At 57.3% G+C, this 16,071-nt stretch overlaps 2 protein-coding genes across 2 annotated transcripts; both read left to right on the top strand.

Moving 5' to 3' along the window:
• The first annotated feature begins 213 nt into the window (after positions 1-213).
• On the top strand, positions 214-9,772 carry PRSS36 (serine protease 36). Its single transcript, XM_043456594.1, has 14 exons — positions 214-250; positions 546-581; positions 1,190-1,352; positions 1,738-2,069; positions 2,528-2,694; positions 5,182-5,431; positions 5,541-5,670; positions 6,015-6,271; positions 6,358-6,521; positions 6,930-7,167; positions 7,280-7,421; positions 7,905-8,170; positions 8,248-8,369; positions 8,633-9,772. The coding sequence occupies exons 1-14, from the start codon at positions 214-216 to the stop codon at positions 8,909-8,911; spliced, it is 2,583 nt and encodes an 860-aa protein (XP_043312529.1). The 3' UTR covers positions 8,912-9,772.
• A 1,653-nt stretch (positions 9,773-11,425) lies between these two features.
• Positions 11,426-16,058, top strand: PRSS8 (serine protease 8). The gene is made up of 6 exons (XM_043455232.1): positions 11,426-11,758; positions 12,055-12,072; positions 13,825-13,987; positions 14,222-14,493; positions 14,581-14,747; positions 14,881-16,058. The coding sequence occupies exons 1-6, from the start codon at positions 11,701-11,703 to the stop codon at positions 15,202-15,204; spliced, it is 1,002 nt and encodes a 333-aa protein (XP_043311167.1). The 5' UTR covers positions 11,426-11,700; the 3' UTR covers positions 15,205-16,058.
• The last annotated feature ends 13 nt before the right edge of the window (positions 16,059-16,071 follow it).

The following is a 16,071-nucleotide window of genomic DNA, read 5'->3' as shown; positions in this document are numbered from 1 at the left end:
ATGCACACAGGACTCTGGGTGGGGCCTTCAGGCTCCCTACTTCCTCCTTCCAGCCCCAGATCCACTCAGATTCCCAGAGATGGGCTCCAGCCAGGGAGGGCGGGGCTCTTTCTGGACCCTCAGGAGTCACGGGGTGCCGAGGCAGAGACGGAGCTGTGTGGCAGGGAGTGGATCTTCACCCATCGCCGTGCCTCCAGCTGACTCAAACGGACCATGTCCCAGCACCTGCTTCTCCGGCTTGTGATCCTTGGTAAGCTCAGGGGACCGGGCATGGCTGCAAAGGGCCTGGGTCATAGCCTCTGGGGAGCTGGAAAGCAGGACTCCAGGGGTCCACCAGGGGAGTAGGGTGTCAGAGGAGGACACCAGAAGAAGATGGGAGTGAGGTGTCGGGAGGGGCAGGAGGAATAGCCTATGAGAAGAGGGGGAATGGAGGTCTGGGTGCTGTCGGGGGATGGAGTACTTGCAAAGTTTGTGGGGAGGGAGCCAGGGAGGGCACATCATCGTAACTGTAGGTCTCCAGCCTCTTCCTGCCTCCATCTCTCCAGCCATCAGCCCCATCCCGGGAGCCTTCCAGGACTCAGGTAAGGCAGTACGACTGGGGGAACATCACCAGCAGAGGCAGAAAAGATAGGACGGGTAGCCTGGGTGCTGGCAGGGTGGCTGAGAGAGCAAGGAATTGGGGAAGAAGAAAGCAGGAAGGTGGGAGCTGGGCATTGTCAAGAGCTGGAGGTCACCAGTATTTTGCTCTCTTTGCCCCTCTGACTCCCAGCTCTCAGTCCTACTCAAGAAGAACCTGAAGATCTGGGTAAGGAATGGGGGTGGGGAGGAACCTCAGATCTTAAAGGAAGTTAAGGTTGGCTAGGCAATGAGGTTAGAGAGCATCACCAACTCAGTGGACATGAATCTGAGCAAACTCTGGGAGATAATGGAGGACAGGGGAGCCTGGAGTGCTGCAATCCATAGGGTCGCAAAGAATCAGACAGGACTTAAGAGACTGAACAACAACGAAAGGTGATAGAGAGGTGGAAGTGATCAGAAACTTAGAAGTGCAGAACTTCTGGGGTTTTTTTTCTGCGAGGGACAGGGGACAAACTTAGGGGAGTGGGCGATGGGGCTTTGTCCTGAGTTACCTGGGCCTCCGGCGTGGGGGACAGGGGCGGGCGATGATCTCCACCCTACCCCCTCGCAGACTGCGGTCGCCCCGAGCCCTCTGCCCGAATCGTGGGGGGCTCAGACTCTCAGCCGGGCACCTGGCCGTGGCAGGTGAGCCTGCATCATGGCGGGGGCCACATCTGCGGGGGCTCCCTCATCGCCCCTTCCTGGGTCCTCTCGGCTGCTCACTGTTTCGTGACGTGAGTATTCGCGCACGTCCAGTCCCTCTCCTTCAAAAAGCCGAGCCTGACCAGCAGCTGAACCCCGCGGACTCAAGGTTAACTTGAAGTTCGGCCGCCCCTGCCTCCCCACCCTCCTGAAGCTAAGTGCTCTGAGGGGTATCTGGGTTCTGAGTATCTGGCAAGGCAGCCAGCGGACTCGCCAACTATCCCCACCAGCTATCCGAGTCTGAATTCCATCTTTCCAGTTACCCGCCCCAACACCTCCAAACCGCATTCGCTCCTCCCCCTTTTAGGAAGTTAGCTCAACCCCGATCGCCCCAGCCCTAAATCTAGATGGGACGTCAGCCCTCCCGGGGTGGCTGACCTCACCTTTTCCTTGACTCCGAGCCCCCATCCCCACGAGGGTCTGCCCGCTCCCTCGGGTCCACCTGACCCCCTTCCCGCCACGGAGCAGGAACGGGACCTTGGAGCCCGCGGCCGAGTGGTCGGTGGTGCTGGGCGTGCACTCGCAGGACGGGCCCCTGGACGGCGCGCACGTCCGCGCGGTGGCCGCCATCCTGGTGCCGGACAACTACAGCAGCGTGGAACGGGGCGCCGACGTGGCCCTGCTGCGCCTGGCCTCGCCCGCCAGGCTGGGCCCCTCCGTGCGGCCCGTCTGCCTGCCCCGCTCCTCGCACCGCTTTGCTCACGGCACCGCCTGCTGGGCCACCGGCTGGGGGGACGTCCAGGAGGAGGGTGAGTGGAAAAGGGGGGGTGTCTCGGGAGGTGGGTGATTGGGGGTGGAGCCTACCAGGTGGGTCCCTCCCCTTGATGGGGCCATTTCTGCGATGACGATGTCGGAAGAAGAGCAGAGAAGGGCGGGAGGGGACATTGATTTTGGATATGGTGGGTTTAAATGCCATGGCGCAAGGAGACAGCGATGTCCTGGAGGCAGTCGGCGGGGACCTAGCCATTATTGTTGCTCAGACGCTTAGTCGTGTCCAACTCTTTGGGACCCCGTGGACTGCAGCACGACAGGCTTCCCTGTCCTTCACCAACTCCCGGAGTTTGCTCAGACTCATGTGCATTGAGTCGTGCCATGGCGCATGGGGACAGACATGTCCAGGAGAGCCCCGGAGGGAACCAGGCTAAGCCCTGGGGAAGAGGGGGCTGCATCCCTGCCTCACTGCTTTCTTCTCTGGTTCTGCCCACAGACCCCCTGCCTCTCCCCTGGGTGCTACAAGAAGTGGAGCTCAGGTTGCTGGGAGAGGCTGCCTGTCAGTGTCTCTACAGCCGGCCTGGCCCCTTCAATCTGACGTTCCAGCTACTGCCGGGGATGCTCTGTGCCGGCTACCCGGAAGGCCGCAGGGACACCTGCCAGGTGAGGGGAGGTGCCTGCACCTGTCTGCAGGACCAGGCAGAGCCCTAACCCATAGGAAGCAGCATGAGGAATAGCCTACTCCTCCCTCTCTCATACGTCTGAACCTCATCCTCAAAAAGAGGGCAGGCTTGCCAGCGGGTGGGATCGATGTGAGGAATACAAATGGACGGAACTTGGGGCTCAACAAATGGACACTCTTATTGATGGGCAGTATAGTGCAGTGGATGTCCAGTTAGAAGCTTAGCACCATTGCTTATGAGCTGTATGGCCTTGACCAAGTTATTTAACCCCTCTGTGCAGACATTCTCATCAGAAAGATGGGGATGATAACGTTACCTACTTCGTCAGGAGGTTATGATGATTAAATAAATTTGTACATGTAAAAAGTATTTTGGGGATCCCTGGTGGCTCAGTGGTAAAGAATTTGCTTGCAGTGCAGGAGACTGCCTGCAATAGGACACACTGATTCGATCCCTGGGTCAGAAAGATCCCTTGGAGAAGGAAATGGCAAGCCACTCCAGTATTCTTGTCTGGGAAATCCCATGGACAGAGGAGTCTGGAGGACTATAGCCCATGGGATCTTTAGAGCTGGACCCCACTTAGCAACTAAACCACCACCGAAAAGGATTTAGAACAAGGTCTGGTCCTTGTGCATGCGTGCTAAGTCGCTTTAGTCATGTCTGACTCTTTGCACCCCTATGGACAGTAGCCAGCCAGGCTTCTCTGTCCAAGGGGTTCTCCAGGCAATTATCCCATACCGTAGCCTAGGGCACAGCACCTGTTACTTAGTAGATACTCAACAAATAGTTCTTTTTAAAAGTGAATTAATCCTTCACAAAAGGGAGTTTTCTGGATAAGGGGCTAAAGGCCAAAACATGCTATATTTTAACCATTTTCCCCAGAAATGCCCCTCAAATGGCACAGATTTTTGAGGGCACTCAAACATGCATGGTGGTGATGGGAATTCAGGCTTGATGATTTTCAGGGCCTCTCCCAATTATGCAAAAAGGGGTTTCATGGTATAATGGTGAGCACTCTGGACTCTGAATCCAGTGATCCAAGTTCACGTCCCGGTGGGACCTTTCTGTTCGGGCTTCCCTGGTAACTCAGCTGGTAAAGAATCCACCTGTAATGCAGGAGAACCCGGTTCAATCCTGGGTCAGGAATTCCCCTGGAGAAGGGATAGGTTACCCACTCCAATATTCTTGGGCTTCCCTAGTGGCTCAGTCAGTAAAGAATCTGCCTGCAATGTGGGATCCCTGGGTTGGGAAGATTGCCTAGAGGAAGGCATGGCAATCCACTCCAGTATTCTTGCCTAGAGAATTCCATGGACAGAGAAGTCTGGCGGGCTACAGTCCATGGGGTTGCAAAGAGTCAGCATAAGTGGGCTACTAAGCACGGCACAGAAGCCAATTATGAAGTTCCAGGGCCTATGGACATAATCCCTGCCTCTTGAACAGGGTTGCCAACAACTCAACTTCCTCTAGACCAGTGCTGCTGTTCAATAAAACTTATGATGATAGAAATGTTTTTCTATCTGTACTGTCCAGCATTATAGTCACTAGCCACACTAGCTATTGAACATTTTAAAAAATTTATTTATTTTTAATTGAAAGATAGTTGCTTTACAATATTGTCTTGGTTTCTCCCATACATTATTGAACATTTGAAAGGTGGCTAGTGTGATTGAGGAACTGAATTTTTAATTTTATTAAATGTTAATTTATTCAAATAGCCACAGGGACTAACACATGTATCATATTGGACAGTACAGATCTGGATAATTCTGAGCTTTCTTTGTATCCCTCCTCAGGTCACAGAGATGCCTGACCTGGAGTATAGTCATATCTTAGGGACAATGCTCCAGCAGTAAATGGTCCCAGAACCCTTGTTTTAATGTCTGTTTCTTGTAGTTCTTCCTCCTTACTTACCTACAAATCATCCTTTCTAACAGCCTCTTCCTCCTGAATGCTGACATCTCTGATTTACTTTTTTTTTTTTTTTGGCTGCGCGAGTTCTTAGTTCACTTGGGATCTTCAATCTAGTTCCCTGTCCAGGGATTGAACCTGGGTCCCCTGCATTGGGAGCAAGGACTCTTAGTCACTGGACTGCCAGGGAAGTGCCTGATTTCCTTTAACAGTTTAACAAGGAATTCTAACAGCTTAGAAACCAAAGACAGGCTTTAACTATTTATTGAGGAATCATTTGTCTCTGAATGAGACCGGCAGGCTTCTCAGGCATAGCCTTTACTGCATTAGCTTGGTGCTCTTGGCTTTGGTTCCTCATCAGCCTTTCTGTTCTACAAGGCTTTCCCCTGCTTAGAGCTGTAGGGATCACAGAGGACAAGGCTCAGTCAATGTAGGTTTCCAGGAGAAGGTGGCTGTGTGTAGGACCAAAAAGAAGAGGTGTAGAACCTTTGTGAGGTGGTCCAGGATAAGCTGGTAGGTCCCTGGGCTGACCCAGTGACACTGAGTCATCTGTCATCAGGGAGACTCTGGGGGACCCCTGGTCTGCGAGGAAGGTGGCCGATGGTTCCAGGCAGGAATCACCAGCTTTGGCTTTGGCTGTGGACGGAGGAACCGCCCCGGAGTCTTCACTGCTGTGGCTCCCTATGAGGCATGGATAAGGGAACAGGTGTCAGGCTCAGAGCCTGGGCCTGCCTTCCCCACCCAGCCCCCGGAGGCCCAGTCAGGCCTTCCCGAGCCCATGAATGAGAACTGCACCATCGCCCTGCCAGGTGAGGAAGGCAGGACCCCTAGATGTCAGCTGGATCTGGGAGATTTGAGTTCAGGTGGAAACTGCCTGGGGTTCAGGAGGTCCTCTGACTCAGGCCTCTCACCCCCCAGAGTGTGGGAAAGCCCGGAGGCCAGGGGCCTGGCCCTGGGAAGCCCAGGTGATGGTCCCAGGATCCAGACCCTGCTATGGGGCACTGGTGTCTGAAAGCTGGGTCTTGGCACCTGCCAGTTGCTTTCCAGGGTGAGTGAAAACCCAGTCTTGGGCAGATTCTTGCTCAGTCTGAGACACTATCTAACTGGCCCCAGCCATTCCCTTGGGTAGGATAGGGGTAGGGGTGTGGGGTCCTATTGGCGGTGTATGATCCAGCTCAAAAATCGGGGTCCTAGTCTCTCTGGGGCAAATAAAGGGGCAATAAAAATTCGACCCAAGATTGGGCGGAGGGGTGGGGGAGGGAGGCCGAGTGCACAGTTCTCAGGTCAGGGATGCAGAATCTTGCCTGGAGACCCAGACTCTAAGCCAAGGGTGGAGGTTTAGAGCTGAGCTTGCAGGATCCAGCCCATGTCCCCAGTCTCCCCATCCCGCAGTCACATCAGCTCAGACCGCCCGCCCAGCGACCTGGACTACTGGCGCGTGCAAGTGCCCTCGCGCCCGCGCGCGGAGCAGGTGGCGCGCCTCGTGCCGCACGAGAACGCCTCGTGGGACGATGCCTCGAACCTGGCGCTGCTGCAGCTGCGCGCGCCCGTGAACCTGAGCGCGGCCCCGCGGCCAGTGTGTCTACCCCACCCAGAACACTATTTCCTGCCAGGGAGCCGCTGCCGCCTGGCTCGCTGGGGCCGCGGGGGTGAGCTGGGGCTCGGCTCGGGCCGGGCGGGGCGGACCCGGGACCGGACGCGGCGGGAGCGCTGGCTCCCTCCCTTTCTCTCGCAGAACCCGCGCCCGGAGCCAGCTCGCTGCTTGAGGCGGAGCTGTTGGGTGCCTGGTGGTGTCACTGCCTGTATGGCCGCCAGGGGGCGTCAGTGCCGCCGCCGGGAGAGCCGCCTCAGGCGCTCTGCCCTGCCTACCAGGAGGAGGAGGTGGAGGGGAGCTGCTGGGTGAGCGGCGGGGGCGGGGTCTAAGAGTTGGAGTAAGACGGAGGGGTGGGCTATGGGCGGGGCCTTGGAGGGGCGGTGAACCGGGAGCCGCGCTCTGGGGGTGGAGACGGGGTTAAGGAGGGGCTAGGACGCGCTGGGGGCGGAGCCTGGTCCTGGAAGCCTTCTGTGGAGCCGCCAAGACCCGCCAAGACGGCGGGACTTTTAAACTCTTGGGTTTAAAGAGAATCCTAAAGTGAGGGCAGCCTTCTTACTCAGATTAGTGTTGGAGCCTGGCTTGGAGATAGGTGGGATTTCTTATGTCCGAATACGGGACAGTTTCGAGTCCAGGGAAGCTCCAGGACTTTTGATGTCCCCTCATCAACTGACACGCGCATAAAGGCTGTTAACACATACACCCTCTTGCCGCAGAACTACTCTCATTGGAGCCTGCTGTGCCGGGAAGAGGGGACCTGGTTCCTGGCTGGAATCAGAGACTTCCCCAGTGACTGCCTGCGTCCCAGAGTTTTCTACCCGCTGCAGACCCACGGTCCATGGATCAGCCATGTGACTCGGGGGGCCTACCTGGAGGACCAGCTGGCCTGGGACTGGGGCCCTGAGGGAGAAGAGACTGAGGCACAAACTTGTCCCCCTCACACAGAGAATGGTGGTGAGGAGGGGCCTTTAGGGCTTCGGGGCTCCTGGGAGTGCTTAGATCCATGGTAGGGGCTTTGAGGGTCGGCTGTGGGGTCCCCACTGAGGGGGTCATCTCCTCTCCCTAGCCTGTGGCCTGCGGCCAGAGCCAGCTCTGATGGGGGTCCTGTGGCCCTGGCTGGCAGAGGTGCATGTCGCTGGAGAGCGCGTCTGTGCTGGCATCCTCGTGGCCCCAGGCTGGGTTCTGGCAGCCACTCACTGTGTCCTCAGGTGGGTGTTACCCGTCTTCCTGGCAAGAGGGAGACATTGGGAGAGGGGCCAAAGGACAGTAGCAGGCTGTTCTCCGTTTAGGGCTTTTATTGCACCAGGAAATTGTTCGAAGTGTTTTGAGACAGAAGAGAGATTTCAAAGGAGGACTAATGAAGGAGTTAGTGGAGTGACCCTGGACATTTGTTCCACCCTTTCACCTGGGCTGGGCTTCCCTGGTGGCTCAGAGGTTAAAGCGTCTGCCTGCAATGCGAGAGACCTGGGTTTGATCCCTAGGTCGGGAAGATCCCCTGGAGAAGGAAATGGCAACCCACTCCAGTATTCTTGCCTGGAGAATCCCATGGACGGAGGAGCCTGGTGGGCTACAGTCCACGGGGTCACAAAGAGTTGGACACGACTGAGCGACTTCACTTTTTTCCCCTGGGCTGGGAAGGATTTATCAGCAATGAGGGGATCAGGAAGTGACCCTGGACATTGTTTCTGCAGGCCAGGCTCTACAACGGTGCCTTATATTGAAGTGTACCTGGGCCGGGCGGGGGCCAGCCCTCTCCCCCAGAGCCACCAGGTGTCCCGGTTGGTCATCAGCATCCGCTTGCCCCGGCACCTGGGGCTGCGGCCCCCCCTGGCCCTCCTGGAGCTGAGCTCCCGAGTGGAGCCCTCCCCATCAGCCTTGCCCATCTGCCTTCACCCAGGGGGTACCCCCCTGGGGGCCAGTTGCTGGGTACTGGGCTGGAAGGACCCCCAAGACAGAGGTGAGAGCCCTGGGTCCTGGGGACGAGAAGGGACAGGATGTCACAATGCCTGGGACAACCTTCCTTCCTGTCTCTAGTCCCTGTGGCTGCTGCTGTCTCCATCTTGACGCCACGACTCTGTCACTGCCTCTATCAAGGCCTTCTGCCTCCTGGGACTCTATGTGTCCTGTATGCAGAGGGGCAAGAGGACAGGTGTGAGGTACGGGGCCTGGGTATCCTGGCCCGGTCAGGTCAGAGGCTGTGCTGGGCAGCCGGATGCCAGGGAGAGAGCAGGGTGGGGATTCGTAGGTGCTGGGTTTCAGATCGGAAGAGGCAGTGCTTTTTGACTGGACCTTGGGAGAGACCAGGGGCCAAGATGCCTGAGGATGGAGAGGAACAGTAGTTTGTGACTGGGTCCTAGGAGGCGCAGGGGACCGGAAGGAAGAGTAAGGGCCCCTGTTGGTCTTGGCCCTGTTGCTGCAGGTGACCTCAGCACCTCCGCTCCTGTGCCAGACTGAGGGCGGCTCCTGGGTCCTCGTGGGCATGGCTGTTCGAGGCAGCCGGGAGCTGTTTGCTGCCACTGGCCCTGAAGAGGCCTGGATCTCCCAGACTGTGGGGGAGGCACCTTTCCTGCCCCCCAGCAGCTTCCCCCACTGGCTCACTGAAGGCAGTGACCTCTGTCCCCCCGACATGGCCAGGGCCTCAGGTTCCCCGCGGGCTGCTCTTTTCCTGCTGCTTCTGACCCCCCTGATCCAGGGCTGAGGGCTGACCCCTCCCGGCTCGGGGCCCTGGGCTACCTCCCCTTCACCTCCCCACTCGCTTCCACCCTCCACTTCCCGCCCAGTGAGGCTGGAATGTAGCTCAACTGGCTCCCCTTCCCTTACCCAGAACCTCTGGAGCGCTCCACCCACCTAGACTGCAGCGGCTTCGGTTAATTGGGCCTCAGTGCCCAGCTATTTCGGGCTCTGGCATTCTTGAGGGCAGCGGGAGCCAGCGGACAATAAACATGTAAACACAGACACGTGGCCTTGTGGCACGGCTGGAGGCAGGCTGAGGGGGCCAAGGGGGGGCCCCAGGGCTGGGCCTCTCCCTCCTGGGCCTCTGAGTCAGGCTGTGGGCAACCAGGAAATGTGTCTCCGATAAGGTGGCAGCTGTCCCTCATTCCTGCCCCAGGGCGGGGGAGGTTGCGTGGCCAGCTGGGTGTGTGTCACGTCCCCAGTGGAATCAGCGTCCCCGACACCTGCTGGCCACCTCAGCCTTGGCCTTGCCGCCCCTCCCCCTCGAGAGCAAGAAGGACTGAGGGTGAGGGTCAGCGGGAGAGTCCGGGGGTCTGGGAGTCCAGGGTCTGTCTGTCATATTCTGCACCCACAGGGAGCCTCCCCCATATACACACCCTGATGAATGGTGTCCCAGAGTGTATGCCTCTGGAGTCCTCGTGCACACACCACGCTTGTACCCTTCAAGGGCCCACCACGTCCTGCCCAAAGCCCCCAGGGTCTGGACCCCATCATGAGTCCCTCATCTGTACATCTCACAGCCTCTTCCCATAACTAACCAGTGTGTGTGTGTGTGTGTGTGTCTGTGTGTGTTAGTCGCTCAGTCGTATCTGACTCTGCCACCCCATGGACTATAGCCCACCAGGCTCCTCTGTCCATGGGATTCTCCAGGCAAGAATACTGGAGTGGGTTGCCATTTCCTCCTCCAGGGGAATCTTCCGAACCCAGGGATCCAACCCCAGTCTCCCGAATTACAGGTAGATTCTTTACTGTCTTAAACCACCAGGGAAGCCACAGCCAGTGTAGCTCCCTATATTAATTCAACCACGTTTCCTGCTAACTACTGACTCCTGCTTAACTCCAGCTAACTCAGGACTCTGTGCTTCCACTGCAGGGGGTGTGGGTTCTATCCCTGATCACGGAACTATGATCCCCGCACTCCATGGAGCAACATGGCTGGGACCTTGACAAGCCCATGAAATGCTCCCAGCATGGTGGGGAACACATGGTCTGGGAGTCAGGAGAAAGCCCTAGTGGAGATGATGTTCTAGCACAGAATAAAAGCAAAAGAAGACCCATATGGGGCAGGAGGGTTGCTTGGGGTGGAAACCAGCCGCTAAGGGTAGCAATGGGGGCTACCCCCAGTGAGGGCACCTCTGCGGCTGGAGTCACCGTTTGCAGATGGCTGAGTCACTCACATGCAGCAGAGGGCTGACTAGGCAGAGGGTAGGGGGAGACCTACAGGAAAGCTGGAAGTTAATCCCCTTTCCCAATCAAGGAATTCCCTGCCCTCCAGCCTGGGCCCTAAAGTCCTGGCTCAGAGAGCCAGATGCCTGTCTCAGGGAAGGAAGGTGGGCAAGTGGGGCTCTCTTTTTCTAAAGCTTGAAGTCAACATACATTCCCAGTTGCCTGAATTTCTACAGTCACAGAGGAAGCACCTGATTCCCCAGGCCAGGCACATGGGCCCCCTGCACCCTCCACTTGAGGACCCTTCACCTGGACCACCCTTCCCCATCTTTGCCTTGTTAACACCTTCTCAAAACCCTTTGAGGTCTCAGTTCGAAAGGCACCTTCTTGAGGAGCCCTTCTTGATGCCAGCCTAGGTTGGGCTCCTGTCAATGGCCTCCAGGGCAACCCCCCCCCCCCCAGCCCCCTGCCCCCTGCTTCTTTCTCCATCTCCAGCCTCGCCTGAAGTTATTCTGTAATTGCTTGTGTCATCCTGTGATTCAGGTCTGTCACCTCAACTTCACCATGAGCTCAGGGAAGGCAGGACGATGTCCACTTTGTCTCCTGTACCTGGAACACATTAGGCTCTCAATAAATATGTATGGAATGATGAGCATCCCCGGACATGTCACCACACCTCACCACATGCAGATGAGGTTGCAGGCTCCACAGTAGGGCCTGAAAGAGCCCTAGCCCTGGGGCAGAACCGGGTGTCCTGCGGCTCAGACACGAGGCTTCAGGAGGGGAGGGAAGGAGGGAGCAATGGCCTAAAATAACAGAGGCCAGGCCGGGCCCTGAGGGGGCTTAACAGGTATGGGAGACTTGAAAGACCTGGGCCCAAGAGCAGTTGGGTCAGGAATCCAGACATCCAGGTTTCCAGCCCTGCCTGGGGCTGCTTAAGCAACAGCTCCCCCACCTTCCCGCCTACCACACACACAGCCTAGGGGTCTCTCTCTCTCTCTCTCTCTCTCTCACACACACACACACACACACACACACACACAGCCTAGTTTGGTGAGAGAGGCCGGCGGAGCTGAGCAGGGGGGCGGGGCCAGGGGCGGGGCAGACAGGTAGGCACCCTTTCCTGGGAGCTGCCACTCCGGAAGGAAGGTCGGTGCGTACCCAGGGCGGTCTGGAGACCGGTCCTCACCGCCTGGCTGCAGAGACCCCAACATTTCCCTTGCGCCCACTTCCTGCCTTCGAAGCCAGCCTTGGACACCTGTTTCTCCTGCCTTCCGCGATCCCGACACCTGGAGCTCGCCTTTGACCCCCCACCTCTGGCCTGTGAGGACCCTTCCCCTGGGTGCTCAGGGCACCTGGTCCTCGGCCATGGCCGGGAGGGCTGTGGTCACTGTGCTTTTGCTTGGATTATTCCAGAATGGGATAGGTGAGTGTGGGCACGGGCGGGGAGCAGGGGGCAGGGGAGGGTGGGAAGGAGAGGAGGGGAGTCCACTGGGGCCAAGGGTATAACCCTTTTCGGGGGTACATCCCTTATTGTGGGCTCAAGAACCCCCGTCTTCAGCCTCACTGGCTCTTGGCCTGTCTCCCCAGCTTTGGTCTCCTGGGGCTGGGGTAGAGGATGGGGAAGCCTCCAGAAGAAGCTGCAGACTGGGGGGGTGGGGCCTGGGGTCTGAGCTCTAGAGGCTTCCCTGCTTACCCCTCCCTGTTTCTCTCTCCTTCCAGGAGCCGTTGGAGCTGAAGGTGAGGCTCACCCGGGAGGGATGGGGGAGGGGAAGGTGAGGGGTGGGGCCAAGGGTTCAGATTTCCATGGAGCGTTGGAGCACCTGACCCTCTGCAAAGCTGTTTCGTCCACTCCCCTGGTCTTATTTAGGTCCCTGGTAGCACTTGAGGTGGGGACGATAGCCTCAATCTTTAAGACAGTGAGGGGCAGAGAAGTGACTTGCCCAACGGCACACAGCCAGTGTGTGTCAGCGCTGGGATTTAAAGTCAGGTCTGAGCCCAAAGGTGGGTTGTTTTGAGGGGAACAAACCAAGGGTCAGTCTCGTTGGCAGTCCCAGCTTCACCATGTACCGGCTATGTCTCACGCGGTCAGTCCCCTCACCTCTAAAATGAACTTGAAGGAATATCCTGGTGGTCCGGTGGTTAGCACACTGTGGTTTCACTGTCAAGGGCCCGGTTTGATCCCTGGTTGGGGAACTAGGATCCCACAGACCATGCAGCGCAGGCCAAAATAAAATGAAGTCAGTTCTGTCTACCTCCTGGGGCTGCTTGAGGAGTCAGGAAGATAAAGGAAGTGAAAGCCCCTTCAGGGCCTGGCATTGCTTGAACTGTTGGTCTCTAAATGGTATCTATTGTCCTTTTTATGAGGAGACGAGGAGGAGCCTACCTGGGTGGTTTTCCCTGCACCTGAGAAGGTGACTTTGTGAAGGGCATTTGGGTCCTGCTCCAAACAGTGGCCTTCACAGGGGTGGGGCTGCCCTGGAAATGAAATGAGATGCTCACACCCTGGGCTCCAAGATGTCCTGTTCATTTGTTCAACACATCCACGACTCCATTTGTGTACCCAGTCCTGTGCCCAGCACTGGGGACATGTGAGTCTGCCCTCGTCTCTGCCCCTAGGGAACGCCCAAGTTGATTGGCTGAAGTAGACAGTGAGAATGCAAACAGCCCTGTCCAGGAAGCATAGACCCTGGGACCTCTGAGGCATCACCTATCCCAGCCAGCAGGGTGACGGCAGACTTCAGAGGGACTGGTATTTGAACCACCTCCATAGGCAAATAGAATTTGTCGTTGTTGTATTCAGTTGCTAAGTTTTGTCCAACTCTTTGCAACCCCGTGCTGCCCTTTGCAGCACGCCCAGCTGCTCTAGCTACTATCTCCCGGAATTTGCTCAAATTCGCGTCCATTGAGTCGGTGATACTGTCTAACCATCTCATCCTCCGCTGCCCCCTTCTCCTTTTGCCTTCAGTCTTTCCCAGCGTCAGGGTCTTTTCCAATGAGTCGGCTTTTCATATCAGGGGGCCAAAGTATCACCATTTCACATTTCAAATAGAAGTGGGGATGAGGAAGACTACCCTAGGTGGAGTGATCTGAGTAAGCAAAAGTCTGGAGGTCTAGTGTGTGGCCCGACGTGAGTGTCCAGATGGATGGCTGGAGTGGATGGCAGTGCCATGAGAGGTCTGAAATCTCTCTTAAGGGCAGAGTGGAGCCAGGGAAGGATTTAAGCAGTGGTGTGAACTGGCCAGATATGTAAGGAGTAGATCAGATGGAAGGCAGGAAGGCCCGAGAGGACAGAAGCTGAGTGAGACCTTTAATGAGCCACTTGGCCAAGGACAGCAGGTGACTGGTGAGCTGAGGGCTGGGGACAAAGCCTGACTGGCTTCTGTGAACTCACGTCTGAAGCTCCAAACCAGACTTCCTGGGCTGTATCGGGTTAGGAAGTGGTCTGGTGGCTCCAGAGGTCCTGACCCCCTCCCGTTCCTCTCCCGGCAGCCTCTTGTGGTATGGTCCCTCAAGCACGTATCACAGGTGGTACCGATGCAGCTCGCGGCCAGTGGCCCTGGCAGGTCAGCATCAACCACCACGGCACCCACGTGTGTGGCGGCTCTCTCGTGTCCGAGCAGTGGGTGCTATCGGCTGCTCACTGCTTCCCAAGGTACCCATGGGGTGGGGGGCAGGGTGGGGAAGTGGGGCGGGGCGGGGGTCAAGATTCGAGGATCAATGTAGGTCAGAGACTGGGGGTTCTTGGGTTGGATCTAGGGGGTATCAATAAAGCCTGTTAAAGATCTGTCGGGAGTGAAGGCCAGAGGTCACAGATCACAGGATAAAACTAGGATACAGAGTGGGACCCAAAAGGTCAGCTGCTCTGCCTTCACCCCTCTGTCTGCAGGGACAACAAGATAGAAGAATACGAGGTCAAGCTGGGCGCCCACCAGCTGGACTACTACAGCACTGACACTCAGGTCCGCGGGGTGGCCCAGGTCATTTCCCACGAGACCTATTCCCACGAGGGCTCCATGGGGGACATTGCGCTCCTCCAGCTCAGCAGCCCCGTTACCTTCTCCCGCTACATCCGGCCCATCTGCCTCCCCGCAGCCAACACCTCCTTCCCCAATGGCCTCCAGTGCATTGTCACTGGCTGGGGCCATGTGGCCCCCTCAGGTAAGGGACGGGACTGACGTCTAGAGACACAGAGGGGAGCTGACTCAGGCCAGGAGACCCTGGGTAAGCATCTTTTGCCCCCCACAGTGAGCCTCCCGAACCCCCGGCCACTGCAGCAACTTGAGGTACCTCTGATCAGTCGTGAGACCTGTAACTGCCTGTACAATATCAATGCCAAGCCCGGGGAGCCCCACCTAATCAACCAGGACATGCTGTGTGCTGGCTACGTGAACGGGAGCAAGGATGCCTGCCAGGTAAATGCAGGGGGTCCAGGTGAACGGAGGAGACAGGCGTGTCTTGGGAGATGAGGGCTTAAGGGGGCTTGGCCTGGATGGGTGAAGGCCTGGGGTCCCGTCCTGACAGCTGTTGTGTGGATTTTCTTTTCAGGGTGACTCTGGAGGCCCACTTTCCTGCCCAGTGGCAGGCCGCTGGTACCTGGCAGGCATCGTAAGCTGGGGTGATGCCTGTGGGGCCCCTAACAGGCCCGGTGTTTATACCCTGACCTCCGTTTATGCCTCCTGGATTCACTACAAAGTGGCAAATCTCCAGCCTCAGGTGGTGCCCCAAATGAAGGAGTCCCAGCCCGATGGCCACCTCTGCAGCCACTACACGGGTTTCAGCTCTGCCCCAGCCCAGGGCTTGGTGGGACCCATCCTTCTGCTGCCACTTGGCCTGACCCTGAGGCTCCTCCGCCCACTGCGTGAGGACTGAGCTACTCACGCCTGGGAGCTGCTCTGCTTCCGAGACCTCCACATCACACCCAAGGATGGACACTGTTCCCGTGTTAGGCCCCACCCGGGACACTCTGGGCCCAGGGCCTGACTTGAGTCACTCCCTCCTCCCAGGACCCTGTGGGAGTTCAAGGAACCATCCTGAACTCTGAGCTCACTCTTCTGGATTGTTCTTTGGGATGGTAACCTCCACTGCAGGAGTTGATTGCCTGTGGTACTGGCTAGAACCTCTGGTCACTTCCATCTGCTGCCCACAAGCCTATCTGTGGACTCCTATGGAGCCCCCAAGGACCCTCAGCTATGAAAATGGGCCCTGGCTCCCTACCCATTTCTAGAAGACTGGCCAACTTGACGGCTACTGAAGAAGGACTGGCTCAGCACCTCACCTGCTCTGTCTGATGAGCCCCATCACTTCACCCTCTTCTGGGCCAGGGCTGCCTCTGAAGTGTGTCAGTCGCTTAGCTGTGTCTGACTCTTTGTGACCCCATGGATTGTAGCCCGTCAGGTTCCTCTGTCCATGGGATTCTCCAGGTAATAACACGGGAGTGAATGGCCATTCCCTTCTCCAGGGGATCTTCCTGACTCAGGAATCAAACCCTTATCTCCTGCATTGCAGGTGGATTCTTTACCATCTGAGCTACCAGGGAAGCCTGGGGCTGCCTCTGGGCAACAGGTTTTCAAGGACAAAAAAGGCCCCAATCTTGCCTCATTGGCTGCCATGCCACCCCTTGAGCCCTGACTTCTGGACTCCGGAGGACTGAGCCCCCACCGGAACTGGGCTCCAACATGCGTCTGGGGTCGGGGGTTAGAAGGAGTAAAATGTTCTGAGCACAACCGGCTGTGTGTG

This window comes from Cervus canadensis, chromosome 32 (genome assembly GCF_019320065.1).
Source record: "Cervus canadensis isolate Bull #8, Minnesota chromosome 32, ASM1932006v1, whole genome shotgun sequence".
NCBI classification, from domain to species: domain Eukaryota; kingdom Metazoa; phylum Chordata; class Mammalia; order Artiodactyla; family Cervidae; genus Cervus; species Cervus canadensis.
The sequence above is the reverse complement of the archived record's forward strand: the minus strand, read 5'-3'. Positions and strand labels throughout refer to the sequence as shown.